Source organism: Gobio gobio, assembly GCF_949357685.1.
Source record: "Gobio gobio genome assembly, chromosome: 23".
Lineage (NCBI taxonomy): Eukaryota > Metazoa > Chordata > Actinopteri > Cypriniformes > Gobionidae > Gobio > Gobio gobio.
This window is the reverse complement of record NC_137119.1, coordinates 30,211,993-30,227,383: the sequence shown is the minus strand read 5'-3', so window position 1 is coordinate 30,227,383 and position 15,391 is coordinate 30,211,993. Positions and strand designations below refer to the sequence as shown.

General features: G+C 37.2%; 1 protein-coding gene across 4 annotated transcripts in view; it reads left to right on the top strand.

Annotated features, from left to right (window-relative positions):
- pld1b (phospholipase D1b) overlaps positions 1-15,391 on the top strand; it is a 44,296-nt gene that overhangs the window by 21,291 nt on the left and 7,614 nt on the right. For all 4 annotated transcript variants that reach the window (XM_079806192.1, XM_079806190.1, XM_079806193.1 and 1 more), the window contains exons 5-21: positions 705-816; positions 891-956; positions 1,050-1,108; positions 1,212-1,304; positions 1,408-1,560; positions 1,661-1,810; positions 4,800-4,883; positions 5,963-6,044; positions 6,233-6,343; positions 8,652-8,840; positions 9,976-10,189; positions 11,353-11,481; positions 11,755-11,873; positions 13,838-13,951; positions 14,044-14,154; positions 14,327-14,415; positions 14,716-14,829. In XM_079806192.1, coding sequence (XP_079662318.1) covers positions 705-816; positions 891-956; positions 1,050-1,108; positions 1,212-1,304; positions 1,408-1,560; positions 1,661-1,810; positions 4,800-4,883; positions 5,963-6,044; positions 6,233-6,343; positions 8,652-8,840; positions 9,976-10,189; positions 11,353-11,481; positions 11,755-11,873; positions 13,838-13,951; positions 14,044-14,154; positions 14,327-14,415; positions 14,716-14,829 — 1,989 coding nt within the window. The remainder of the gene's footprint in view (positions 1-704; positions 817-890; positions 957-1,049; positions 1,109-1,211; positions 1,305-1,407; positions 1,561-1,660; positions 1,811-4,799; positions 4,884-5,962; positions 6,045-6,232; positions 6,344-8,651; positions 8,841-9,975; positions 10,190-11,352; positions 11,482-11,754; positions 11,874-13,837; positions 13,952-14,043; positions 14,155-14,326; positions 14,416-14,715; positions 14,830-15,391) is intronic.

The following is a 15,391-nucleotide window of genomic DNA, read 5'->3' as shown; positions in this document are numbered from 1 at the left end:
ACTGAATCGTTCTAAACGGTTCGCGTCTCCAGTCAGCGCTGATCCATAATTTACTAAAGTTACTAACTTTCTGACATGAGTGACAGCCCCTCCGACTAGAAATAGACTAATAACCTGAAGTATATGCTGTAACTACAACAGTTCAGACATGCTGAGAACTGATGTGAAGTGAACTCAGGTCCATCCGTCTCTCTGGCAGCAGCTCGTGCCTGCTCGTGCCTCGTAGACCTTGTTAAACCACACCCCCTCCGCTCATTTAAAATGCAAAGATGTCAGCCAATCACAACAGTGGGCGTTTTTACTGAAGTCTCACAGCAGACACGCCTCTTGAAGCAGGGCATTCAGCCACAGGGCAAACAGCAGTATAGAAAAAATGCCTTTTATTTCTAAATTATGACATTTTATGATGTAAAAGTCATACTAACAATATAAGTACACCTCAGGAAACATTATAAAATAATAGAAAAATGCCATGCCATGGGACCTTTAATGGTAAAAAGCCAGAACAGCATATTTGTGTATTTACCGGTAAAGTCATTCTGGTAATTTACTGGGATTACTGTGTGAAAGGGGCTTGTATATCTCATCCCCCCCTATAGCGCAACAATTGAGTCATGACCGCCACTGGTTTAAATTTTGACCTTATGCAGTGTGTTTGCCGTCTTGTGGTAATCTTAAGATCTCTTCCTCTGTCTTTGCAATAGTCACACAGAGCGTAGACACACTATTAACAGGAACCTTGAACGGCACATTCCAAGTCTACCCCGGGGAGGAGGCGAAGAACTGGCCAGGGAAGAGCAAGTCTCTAGTCGAAAAGTCAGTTTCCTGTTTCAGTGGTACACTGCTGACATCAGATGATTGGTGTCTGACTAGTGTGGTTTTCTTCACAGAGACAACTTGAAGACTACTTGAATAAACTGCTTAAAATGCCAATGTATAGAAACTACCATGCAACAGTATGTATATATTTGGATTATGTACAATATTTCAGTGGGTTTGTTGTTTCTTATATGCATTAACAAATCATTTTGACCCTTTTTTTGCCATAGTTGGAATTCATTGATGTGAGTCAGCTGTCCTTCATTCATGATTTGGGACCAAAAGGCTTGTAAGATCACTGTTTATTGGCTAAAATGTTTTAATTATTTATGGATATATTCTTGCATTTTTTTGTAATGGATCCTTGATGTTTTGTGCTGTTTCCTTCCCAGGGAGAGTATGGTTCTCAAAAGGTCAGGGGGTCACCGTATTCCTGGACTGAACTGCTGTGGCCACAGCAAAATGTGCTACCGCTGGTCCAAACGGTCAGTGTAGTGTCATTATTCTCAGATTGCATAGGATCTCAAAATTATCACTGTGATTAAAAATTGCGAGTATCTTGTAATATGTTACTGTTGGTCTTTACAGGTGGATGGTGGTGAAGGACTCCTCCCTACTCCTCATGAAGCCAGACAGCGGTGCCATCTCATTCGTCCTGCTGATGGATAAGGCGTTCGGCATCAAAATGGACACTAAAGACACTGAGACAAGGCACGGTGTCCGCATAGACAGTCTGTCCAGGTGTGTGAACTGAGGATCACATGGTCATTAAGGCAAAATTCAGTTGACATGCACCCTCAATTGTTTTTGATAAAGTGAAAGAGTTTTCTGCTTCTTAAAGGACTCTTGTGCTAAAGTTCACAAGTTTACGTCACGCCCGCTGGTGGGGACAGGCAGTTGATGAATTTGTGCGCAAGTTCAGCAGCAATTTCCTTAAGGATCACCGCTTTGGTTCCTTTGCCAATGAACAGCAGAATATCCCATCTAAATGGTAATTATTGCTTTTTACTTGCATCCTATTACTGAAAAGATCACATCATAGATGCTAAGCATTGGGAACTTTTGACTTGGAGCAATCATCAACCACCTTGCAGCACCCTGGCAACCTGCCCACAAAGCCTTGACACTGTGGCAAGGCAACAACTTTTACACAGACAGGAACTGCTCACGTTTTCTTCAGGAAATGTAAAATTCTATTTATAAAAAGTTCAACTAGAAGTTCAACTAGGCAAAGAAGTAATTTGGGTTTACCAAATGGGTTTACTAACTGTTAGCATTAGTTTTATAAAAATATTCTATTGCATTATTGATTTTATATTATTTCTTGAAAAAATAATCATTTGGGTTTTAATAAGCAGAATAAACTAACTTTTAGTTTTATATATTATATTATATTTACATTAATTAATTTAGTATTATATTAGTATTTATTTATTTAAAAATAATATATTAAAAATAATCATTTTGGTTTACTAAGCAAACTAAAGTTAACTGTAGCTTAAATTATATTAGCTTTTGTATTGTATTATTTTTATATATATTTTATTATATTAGTGATTATTATTTTATATTTATATTATTTTATTTTTTATTTAAAAAAGGATATTTGGGGTTTACTAAGATAACTTTTAGCTTTAGTTTTATATTAAATTATATTGGCTATTATATAATTTTTTACATTTTATTGATCTACGTAGATTAAATTATATTATGTATTTATTAAAAATAGTAAAATATAATATTGTATTATTATTATATTAGTAATTATATTATTATTATTGATTATATAATATAGTTTGTATATATATACAGTGAGGAAAATAAGTATTTGAACACCCTGCTATTTTGCAAGTTCTCCCACTTAGAAATCATGGAGGGGTCTGAAATTGTCATCGTAGGTGCATGTCCACTGTGAGAGACATAATCAAAAAAAAAAAAAAAATCCAGCAATCACAATGTATGATTTTGTAACTATTTATTTGTATGATACAGCTGCAAATAAGTATTTGAACACCTGAGAAAATCAATGTTAATATTTGGTACAGTAGCCTTTGTTTGCAATTACAGAGGTCAAACGTTTCCTGTTTTTCACCAGGTTTGCACACACTGCAGGAGGGATTTTGGCCCACTCCTCCACACAGATCTTCTCTAGATCAGTCAGGTTTCTGGCCTGTCGCTGAGAAACAGGAATTTGAGCTCCCACCAAAGATTCTCTATTGGGTTTAGGTCTGGAGACTGGCTAGGCCACGCCAGAACCTTGATATGCTTCTTACAGAGCCACTCCTTGGTTATCCTGGCTGTGTGCTTCGGGTCATTGTCATGTTGGAAGACCAAGCCTCAACCCATCTTCAATGCTCTAACTGAGGGAAGGAGGTTGTTCCCCAAAATCTCGCAATACATGGCCCCGGTCTTCCTCTCCTTAATACAGTGCAGTCGCCCTGTCCCATGTGCAGAAAAACACCCCCAAAGCATGATGCTACCACCCCCATGCTTCACAGTAGGGATGGTGTTCTTGGGATGGTACTCATCATTCTTCTTCCTCCAAACACGTTTTGTGGAATTATGACCAAAAAGTTCTATTTTGGTCTCATCTGACCACATGACTTTCTCCCATGACTCCTCTGGATCATCCAAATGGTCATTGGCAAACTTAAGACAGGCATGGACATGTGCTGGTTTAAGCAGGGGAACCTTCCGTGCCATGCATGATTTCAAACCATGACGTCTTGAAACCATGACATCTGGAAACGGTGGTCCCAGCTCTTTTCAGGTCATTGACCAGCTCCTCCCGTGTAGTTCTGGGCTGATTTCTCACCTTTCTTAGGATCATTGAGACCCCACGAGGTGAGATCTTGCATGGAGCCCCAGTCCGAGGGAGATTGACAGTCATGTTTAGCTTCTTCCATTTTCTAATGATTGCTCCAACAGTGGACCTTTTTTCACCAAGCTGCTTGGCAATTTCCCCTTAACCCTTTCCAGCCTGGTGGAGGTGTACAATTTTGTCTCTAGTGTCTTTGGACAGCTCTTTGGTCTTGGCCATGTTAGTAGTTGGATTCTTACTGATTGTATGGGGTGGACAGGTGTCTTTATGCAGCTAACGACCTCATACAGGTGCATCTAATTTAGGATAATAAATGGAGTGGAGGTGGACATTTTAAAGGCAGACTAACAGGTCTTTGAGAGTCAGAATTCTAGCTGATAGACAGGTGTTCAAATACTTATTTGCAGCTGTATCACACAAATAAATAGTTACAAAAATCATACATTGTGATTTCTGGATTTTTTTTTTTAGATTATGTCTCTCACAGTGGACATGCACCTACGATGACAATTTCAGACCCCTCCATGATTTCTAAGTGGGAGAACTTGCAAAATAGCAGGGTGTTCAAATACTTATTTTCCTCACTGTATATATATATATATATATGCAATTTTTTTGTGGATAATTTGGGTTTACTAAGCAAACTAAAGCTTATTTTCATCTTGAATCATATTACATTAGCTTTTGTATTGTATTGTATTATATTATATTATATTACTGATTATTATTTATTTCTCAATTTTTCCTCACAATTTTCATTTGATGTATTTCAAAACTATCCAGAAAAAAAAAAAATCTAGCTAGCAGGTCTCGACTCTCAGGTTTTCTAGAACAGATAAACATGTGAAAGCTTTAGCCGTCTGCTGCTGTGTCTTTAGTTGAAGGCTGTTTAACTGGAGTAACTTGAGAGAATGAGAGGGAAAGTGTAACCATAGACTCCATCCTCTTTTGACCCTGTGGAGAAGCAAGATAGTATCTAGGGCATCTTCACTGCTGGTTTAGGCTGATGATTTGTTCATTGTTGCAGCATTAAGCCCTATTAGCTTGCTTGTTCCCTGAATAATGAAAATTATGTAATTAAGTTTGAGACACAGCGAGAGTGTGAACTTGGGACTATCAGCATTACCCAATGATTTGACTGATTGGGTGTGTGTTTCAGGTATGTGAATGGGAAGCAGTACATGGAGGATGTGGCAAATGCGCTTGAAGAGGCAGAGGAGGAGATCTTTATCACTGACTGGTGGTATGTTGAGATAAAGCCCCTACCATACATTCTTCTTTGCTCAATACAATTCTGAGAAAATCAATAAACTTGCCCAGTTCTAGGAAGGCAGCAGGAAATTGAGTACATTTCTTAGAGGGTTTAGACTTTAGGATATCAATTTCCTAACCAGGCGTCACACAACCAGCGCCTTTTCTGTCCAGATAGAAAATGAATGTGCATGCAAAAACTACAAAATGACATATATTTGATGTTTAATATGCATGTGGATTACAAACATGCAATTGTTATTGTAATTTCCAGGCATGGAAAAGTAATTTGAAAATTACAATGTCTTAAAAAGTCATGGGGAAAATATTATTCAATTTATTCTCAACAATTAATTAATTGTATTTATTATTAATAATTTAAATATTTATTATTGATTGTTTATTAATAAACTAATTTAAGTTATTGAATTTATAATTTTTTTATTTTAAAAAATCCTATCCTTAATAATTGTTTTGTATTTAATTATTATTATTATTATTAATATTATTATTTTTAATTATTAGAATTTTTAAAAATCCTTATCCAGTAACCACGTATGATTGTAAAAGAAGTGTATTGCTCCAAAAGTGTGAGAACCTTGAACATTGACTATCACAATGTATTGTTGCTTATCACGTTCACAACAACTAGGATGGATGAGATGTATTGCTTTGACCTGTCATAACAACAAGGTCATGAACTGAGAGAAAAGCCCAAAGGAAGGTAGTAGAAAAAAAGAGAGGGAAAGAAAGAAAGATAGATGTATACTTTGTACGCACCCTCTCAGAGGGCACCTCCAGCTGGGAGCAATGGCCAAACAGATCTGTTACCTTCATCAGACAGATGCCTGGTGCTGTGTTACAGCATCACTCAGTCATCGCGGCAGACATCCCACAAGTGTGAGATTCCAGTGTGTGTGTGTGTGTGTGTGTGTGTTCTTTTTTCCCTCCCTAGCTTAATACATTTGAAATTATGTAAGTGACAGTGAGATGTGAGACTAGACGTTTATGCATATTTGATGCTACAAATGCTTCCCCTGCTCATGAGGTCACTGCTGTGTGTCAATGCAGGCTGAGCCCTGAGATCTTCCTCAAGAGGCCTATCGTCGAGGGCAACCGCTGGCGACTTGATTCCATTTTGAAACGGCAAGCGGTGAGTTAATCCAACCCATAGCTAGCTGCGGTGAAACGCCATCCATCTGTGGCTTTACTGCCCCGGCAATAAAACCTTCCCATTCACTGTTCTCATGTAATCATTTACATTCCAGGGTGTTTTCTGTTTTCTTGGTTATATATTAATATTGACTGGGGGATTTGCTGTACTGATCTTTGTTCTTGCAGCAAAAAGGTGTGCGGATATTTGTGATGTTGTACAAGGAGGTGGAACTGGCTCTCGGCATAAACAGTGAATACAGCAAACGAACACTACAACAACTTCACCCCAATATCAAGGTGAGATATAAAAAAAAAAGTCAGTTCATGAATCGACTAGTGCTGTCAAATAGATGAATTGTACACACCTGCCATAAAATGTATTATATACATGCATATATTATATATACACACATATACAGTATATATTATACTTGCAAACTTTTATGTTGAATACGATTCATCACGATTAATTGATTTGAGAGCACTAGAATCTACACTTTTGTAACAGAAAACAACAGAGATATTGGACATACTGACTTTTAGAATGCCAATGTCCTTACCAGACGTCACACTACAAGTGCTTCTTCTGTCCCAATAGAAAAGGAACGTGAATGCAAAACTATTACAGAGAATCCAAGCATATTTGATGTCTAATATGTATGTGGAGCCTAATTTAGAACTAGAGAAATTGAATTGTGAATGAGGATAATCATCGCAACATGGATGAAAAATCTGGAATTTTAAAGTTGTGATTTCCAGGCATGGAAAAATCAGTGAAAATTAATAATATATTAAAGTCGTGGGAAAATTATTGGCACCCTTTTTGAAATATTTTTTGCAACCTCCTTTTGCCAAGATAAAAGCTCTGAGTCTTGTTCTATAATGCCGGATGAGTTTTTGGAGAACACCTGACAAGAGATTAGAGACCATTCCTTCATACAGATTCTCTCCAGATCCTTCACATTCCCAGATCCATGTTGGGGCTTTTTCTGTTCAGTTCACCTCACTCATTTTCTATAGGGTTCAGATCAGGGAACTGGGGTGGTCATGGCGGAAGCTTCATTTTGTGCTCAGTGACACATTTGTGTGTTGATTTTGATGTTTGTTTTGGATCGTTGTCCTGATGGAAGATCCAACCACGGCCCATTATAAGATTTCTAGTAGAGGCCATCAGGTCATCATTTTTTTATCTGTTGGTATTTGCTAGAATCCATGGTACCATGTATCTGAACAAAATGTCCAGCAAAAAAATAGGCCCACAACATTAAAGATCCAGCAGTATATTTAACCGTGAGTATGGGGTACTTTTTTATCCCTGTTTGCACCAAACCCATCTGGTGGTTTTGCTGCCAAAAAGCTCTTTTTATAGTTTCATCTGACCACAGAACCAGGTCCCTTTTAAGTTCCAGTCTTGTCTGATAACTGAATATGCTGGAGTTTGCTTCTGGATGAGAAAGAAGGACTTTTCCCTCCCAAACAACATGTGGTGATGTAGGGTTTTTTTTTTATTTTTATTTTTTTATTTTTTTTAGGTTTTCTGACCCTACGTCTCAACTAATCTATGCAATTCTCCACCTGTGATCCTTGGAGAATCTTTGGCCACTCAATCTTTCCTCCTCGCCTTGCATTAAGACAATATAGACACAGGTCCTCTTCCAGGCAGATTCGTAACATCTTTAGTTGATTGGAACTTCTTAATTATTGCCCTGATGATGGAAATGAGAATCTTCAATTCTGTAGCTATTTTCCTACAGCCACTTTCTATTTTGAGAAGCTCAACAATCTTTTGCTGAACATCAGAACTCTATTCTTTTGTTTTGCTCATTGTGATGAAAGATTAAAGGAATTTGGCCTTTCTGTTTCCTCATATTTATACTCCAGTGAAACAAGAAGTCATAGCTAGTCAATTTCATGTTCCTAGTCACCCTGGTGTGCTAAAAATAAATATTAATGGGAATATACTTCAGAGATATTTTGCTCATAAAAAATTCTAGGGATGCCAATAATTATGGCCAACGTGTTTTGGAGAAAAAACATTTATTTTATATTGTGATTTCCCCCCGACTTTCCATTCTTTTACTTCAATGAAAGGTTAGATTTTTGTGAATTTTTTAAGTGATAGATCAAAAGGATAAACAATGCAGATAATTTTTACTGACATCTTTGATCATATTTACCAGGGGTGCCAATAATTCTGACCACAACTGTATGTATCTTTAATTACACATTGTCATATCAACAAACCTAAAGTGACATGATCGGAAAATGTGTCAGGGTTCAGTGAGGGAGTCAGTTGTGAAGTCATTAACAGCTCTGAATGATTCACTAATTGACTCAATAAAAAAAAACGCTTCAACAGTCATTTCTTCGCTAATCAGAAATCACATGTTCATTATTGCACTCACACTCTAACAATATGATATCTGACAGCTGCATATGGACACACAGAAAGTTTTTCCGACAGTCACCAGTGGTAACAATATTAGTCACAAAATTGTAGTTTTTATCGCATTTGCATCCATTTTGCGATCTTTAACCACTGCGCCACACCAAAGAAACAAAGAGAAGAAAAGATTTGCCAATAACAAACTTCTTTTCTTCTCAGGTAATGAGGCACCCTGACCACGTATCCTCTTCAGTGTACCTGTGGGCGCATCATGAGAAGATTATAGTCATTGACCAATCGGTGGCTTTCGTGGGAGGCATTGACTTGGCGTACGGACGCTGGGATGATCTGGAGCATCGGCTGACCGACATAGGAAGTGTCACCAGGACTCTTCCTGTGTCTGCAGAGGTTTGGAACTCATATTCTTATGTTTTATGACATATACTATTATAGTTTTTTTTTATAAATCATATTTTTAATTCATTTTAGTTTGTTTTAGTAATTTTGTTGTGTTTTGTCCATTTTATTAGTTTTTGCTTATTAACATATTATATAGCTTTCATTTACACTGTCATTCAAAAGTTTTTGTTCGGTAAGATTTTTTATGTTTTTAGAAGTCTCTTATGCTCACCAGGGCTGCATTTATTTGATTAGAAAAAACAAACAAAAAACACTAATATTGTGAAATATTATTAAAATGTAAAATAACTGTTTCCAATTTGAATATATTTTAAAATGTCATTTATTTCTGTGATGCAAAGCTGAATTTTCAGCATCGCTACTCCAGTCTTCAGTGTCACATGATCCTTCAGAAATCATTCTAATATGATGATTTTCTGCTCAAGAAACATTTATGATTATTAACAATGTTGAAAACCAGTTGTGTTAAACATTTTTTAGGATTCTTTGATGAATAGAAAGTTTAAAAGAACAGTATTTATCTGAAATAGAAAGCTTTTGCAACATTGTACTACCGTTCAAAAGTTTTGGGTCAGTAAATATTTTTTGGGAAAGAACTTAATAAAATTAATACGAATACGAAATTAATACGAAATTAATACATGTATTTAGCAAGGATGCATTCAATTGATCAAAAGTGACAGTAAATACATTTATAATGTTACAAAAGATTCTATTTAAAATAAATGCTGTTCTTTTGAACTTTCTAATTATCAAGGAATCCTGAAAAAATGTTTAACACAACTGTTTTCAACACTGATAATAATCATAAATGTTTCTTGAGCAGAAAATCAGCATATTAGAATGATTTCTGAAGGATCATGTGACACTGAAGACTGGAGTAATGATGCAGTGTATTTTATTTTTATTTTTGGTTCCTCAACTTAAAGTCAGCATGAAATGGAAGCTGCTATAGTCTTTTCCTCCTTACTGCGACATACTAGTGGATGAGAAAAAATATAGAGCAGGACTTGATTTTGTCTGCTGGGACTTGATTAGATCATAGGAAGTTGGGTAGATCAGAGGCAGATCTGATATGGAGGATTTACTTACTTTGAACTTAATGACTTCTTATTTGTCACAGAATGCCTCTGCCTCTCCTGCAATGGCTGCTCCATCAAACGGGCCCAGCGCGGTGCACTTAAACGGCAGAAGTTTGCCTGTGGACACAGGGGACCAGCCAAAACTAAAAGGACACGGGAGGACCAAGAAGACCCGTTTCAGCATCCGTAGGCACCTACAAAAACACGGGCTGGCACCTGCAGACAGCGTGAGCAGTGCAGAGAGCTCCGAAGAAAGTGAGTACGCCCTCGTCTCTGGAACGCTCACGAATGAAGACTAGTGACACGTTCCTGACCTAAACTCCCACATTCAGCTGTTATCACACAGATGATTTTGTAATGCCCATTGGCAGCACTTTCATATGACTGACCTGACCATCTTATGCAATGATTTACAGTATTTACCATACGTGCAGAAAAATATGAATCATTAAGGTTTTAGTTGAGGCTTAAGATATGAGATGATGGCCTGGTTTCACAGAATTAGCCCTTAGTTCAATTAGGACATTTAAGTAGCGTTAATAAAAGTGCCTTAGAAAAAAACATTACTGGTGTGCATCTTGAGACAAAACAATGGCACTGACTTAATTTAAGATCAGTATTCAATTAAAACGGCTCAAACATGCATTTTAGTCTGGGTCTAGGCTTAAGCCTTGTCTGTGAAACCGGGGGATTGAGGATTAGATGTGATCTACTTGTGTTAATGAATATTTTTATCTACTAGAATCTATATTCGTGTTCAAGTACTCTATCATTTTCTACTCAGATGTACCATACCACACATTTTAAGAGGGTTATCCAGGTTGTAAAGATGCCCCCTTTTCTTTAGGTTTTTCTAATAGTATTTGCAGCCACCAAAATTTGATCCCTCTTAAATGGATTGAGCTGAGGGTGTCCATGCCCTCCTGCTTGTGCCCAAGTGGTGAGTAAGAATCAGGCTCGGGTGAGACGTTTCGGGTGTGCACTCTATGAGAGGTTGCCCCTAATTCTGATCCCGATCATTTTGTTGAAAATAACTATTTTATTAGAAGTCAAATATCATCCATGTCGAACGGGCAACCTCTCAAAACACTCGGGAGACTCAGAGCACTGTGTGGTTTGCTGTGTTTCAACAGTCAGATTGTATTCTTGCAGACTCTTCCAGATGAGTAAGACAGAATATCCAATGCTTGCAGATTCCAAGAATGTGTATTATTTTGGACTGATGCCGTGGTAACGCGACAGTGTGAAAGCATGGATTGTTTCCTTAACATGTTCCGTAAAAAGTCGTTTTGAGTGTGGTTTTTGGTTTTATGCATGATTTTATGAAAAAACAAATGTTTTACTCTTGATTGCATTTTTCTTTGGTCTGTGTCTTTATTTGTTGTTGATTGTTATTTTGTCTGTGTCACTCTTATCAGAGACTGAAGCAGCACAGGATCTGCAAGCGGATGTTATTGGCCTGATGGGGAACACCCGGTTCTGGCACGGCAAAGATTACTGCAACTTTGTGCATAAGGACTGGATCCAGTTGGATAAACCTTTTGATGGTGAATCATTGCATTTAAACAAATAAATAATTACAGCGTTTAATGTTTTTATATTCATGTTTTATTCCTATAAATAAAATGCATATAAATACAATATAATACATCAATTAATTTATATAAAATTATAAGTAGTCATAAAAAAATACAAATAAAATAATTTTAAATGGTAAAGTTCTAAATTAAATTTAAAATTGTTATAACATTTATTTATGTGTATATTTGTATTCTAATGATTTAAATTAAATGATTCCTGCAATATGGTCTTTTTTGCAGATTTTATTGACAGGCACATAACTCCCAGAATGCCTTGGCATGACATTGCCTCAGTGGTTCATGGGAAAGCAGCCAGAGATGTTGCACGCCATTTCATTCAGCGCTGGAATTTCACAAAGGTGAGGAAATCAATTTTGGCATGTCTTAATACCATATGTCTTTATGCCTTCTCCCAAAATGTTCTGTTTTTATGTGGGTAGTTGATACAGAATATGTCCATTGACTTGTTTTTTTGTTTTTTTTGAACATCTAGATAAAATGTATATACAGTGGGGCAAAAAAGTATTTAGTCAGCCACCAATTGTGCAAGTTCTCCCACTTAAAAAGATGAGAGAGGCCTGTCATTTTCATCATAGGTACACTTCAACTATGAGAGACAGAATGAGAAAAAAATCCAGAAAATCACATTGTCTGATTTTTAAAGAATTGATTTGCAAATTATGGTGGAAAATAAGTATTTGGTCACCTACAAAAAAGCAAGATTTCTGGCTCGCACAGACCTGTAACTTCTTCTTTAAGAGGCTCCTCTGTCCTCCACTCGTAACCTGTATTAATGGCACCTGTTTGAACTCGTTATCAGTATAAAAAACACCTGTCCACAACCTCAAACAGTCAGACTCCAAACTCCACTATGGCCAAGACCAAAGAGCTGTCAAAGGACACCAGAAACAAAATTGTAGATCTGCACCAGGCTGGGAAGACTGAATCTGCAATAGGTTAGCAGCTTGGTGTGAAGAAATCAACTGTGGGAGCAATTGTTAGAAAATGGAAGGCATACAAGACCACTGATAATCTCCCTCGATCTGGGGCTCCACCCAAGATCTCACCCCGTGGGGTCAAAAAGATCACAAGAACGGTGAGCAAAAATCCCAGAACCACACGGGGGGACCTAGTGAATGACCTGCAGAGAGCTGGGACCAAAGTAACAAAGGCTACCATCAGTAACACAATACGCCGCCAGGGACTCAAATCCTGCAGTGCCAGATGTGTCCCCCTGCTTAAGCCAGTACATGTCCGGGCCCTTCTGAAGTTTGCTAGAGAGCATTTGGATGATCCAGAAGAGGATTGGGAGAATGTCATATGGTCAGATGAAACCAAAATAGAACTTTTGGGTAAAAACTCAACTTGTCGTGTTTGGAGGAGAAAGAATGCTGAGTTGCATCCAAAGAACACCATAGCTATTGTGAAGCATGTGGGTGGAAACATCATGCTTTGGGGCTGTTTTGGGACTGCAAAGGGACCAGGACGACTGATCCGTGTAAAGGAAAGAATGAATGGGGCCATGTATCGTGAGATTTTGAGTAAAAACCTCCTTCCATCAGCAAGGGCATTGAAGATGAAATGTGGCTGGGTCTTTCAGCATGACAATGATCCCAAACACACCGCCCGGCTTCGTAAGAAGCATTTCAAGGTCCTGGAGTGGCCTAGCCAGTCTCTAGATCTCAACCCCATAGAAAATCTTTGGAGGGAGTTGAAAATCTGTGTCGCCCAGCGACAGCCCCAAAACATCACTGCTCTAGAGGAGATATGCATGGAGGAATGGGCCAAACTACCAGCAACAGTGTGTAAAAACCTTGTGGAGACTTACAGAAAATGTTTGACCTCTGTCATTTCCAACAAAGGCTATGTAACAAAGTATTGAGATGAACTTTTGTTATTGACCAAATACTTATTTTCCACCATAATTTGCAAATAAATTCTTTAAAAATCAGACAATGTGATTTTCTGGATTTTTTTCCCCCAATCTGTCTCTCATAGTTGAAGTGTACCTATGATGAAAATAACACGCCTCTCTCATCTTTTTAAGTGGGAGAACTTGCACAATTGGTGGCTGACTAAATACTTTTTTGCCCCTCTGTAAATGCCAAAGGAAAGTGTATATTTTTTTAACTGGCCAAATTTTTATTTTAGGTTAAATCTACATGCATAATACTTGTAAAACAATTGAAACCAATTCTTTTTAATGCCACACCACAAGATATTTCAACTTCCCAAAAGTACTTCATGTCAACCCATGTGCTGTTGGCTAATTATAAAACATGGCTTTGAATATGTTTGTATTTGCATTGCCATCTTGTTTCAGATCATGAAACCCAAATACAGATCCTTGTCATACCCGTACCTCCTTCCTAAATCTCACACTACTGCAAATGAGATCAAGTATCAGGTCCCTGGCTGCTCCCAGACTAATGTCCAGGTAAATTGATATAAATGTCAATATTCCCATCAGACCTCCTACAGACAAATACCACATAAAGCTTTCATTTGACTAATTCTCTCGTTACTCAGGTGTTACGATCCGCCTCAGACTGGTCAGCAGGTATAAAATACCATGAGGAGTCGATTCATACGGCTTACGTCAACGCAATTGAACACAGCAAACACTATATCTACATAGAGGTGTGTGACACAAAGGACTTATTTTCAGTTTGTTTATATTATCCCCATCTAATAGTATCAATGTATTAGTTTGCTAACCACAGAGACTGTGGCTTTTCTAGGTATACAGAATAATACAGGATGTCCTAAAGCAGACTTTTATTGGGCTAATGTTGTGCGTTTCCTCTTTCAGAACCAGTTCTTCATAAGCTGCACCGACAACAAAATCGTTCACAATAAAATTGGAGACGCCATCGCCAAGAGGATCATAAAAGCGTATCGGTGAGCTGCGGTCAATAACTTGTCTTTTACCCAGTCCACCACCTATTATTATCTTTTGTATGTCCACACACCTATAACACATAATGATACACTATTTATTTAATGAAACACTTGTAAATCAATAGGACAAAGAGACAAGTGTTTGTCTAAGGACAAAAATGTATTGTTAATTGGTAAAAGAATAGCCATCAGTGATAAATAGACTGTATAAGGCCATACTTAGGCAAGGCGTCTCTGTTATTGATTTCCCATACTTTAAAGGTGACATGTATTCTTGGGTTCTTTCTGTGTGATTCATAGGGAGGGTAAAAAGTACCGTGTGTATGTGGTGACACCACTGCTTCCTGGGTTTGAGGGGGATATCAACACCGGTGGGGGCAGTGCCATTCAGGCAGTCATGCACTTCAATTACAGGTAACACTAAATATTACGATCCTTTATATATATATATATATATATATATATATACATATATATACATATATATTAGAATTTTAAATTACAAAAGAAAATTATATTCATCAAAGCATTCTAAAAAAAGTAGATTAATTCATTTTTGAGCGCCATAACTGCATATTAGAATGATTTCTGAAAGATCATGTGACACTGAAGACTGGAGTAATGATGCTGAAAATTCAGCTTTACCAACACAGAAATAAATTACACTTCAAAATATATTAAAATAGAAAACCGTTATTTTAAATATTTTTTAAATTTGAAATCGTTTCAGCTTCGGCAAGTATGAGAGGCTTTCAAAAATATTACGAAATATTACTAGTTTTATTTTATATATGTGACCCTGGACTACAGAACCAGTCATAAGTCGCACGGGTATATTTGTGCCTATAGCCAACAATACATTGTATGGGTCAAAATGATCGATTTTTCTTTTATTACAAAAATCATTAGGATATTAAGTAAAGATCATGTATTTAAAATATATTTTGTTAATGTCCTACTGTAAATATATCAGAAA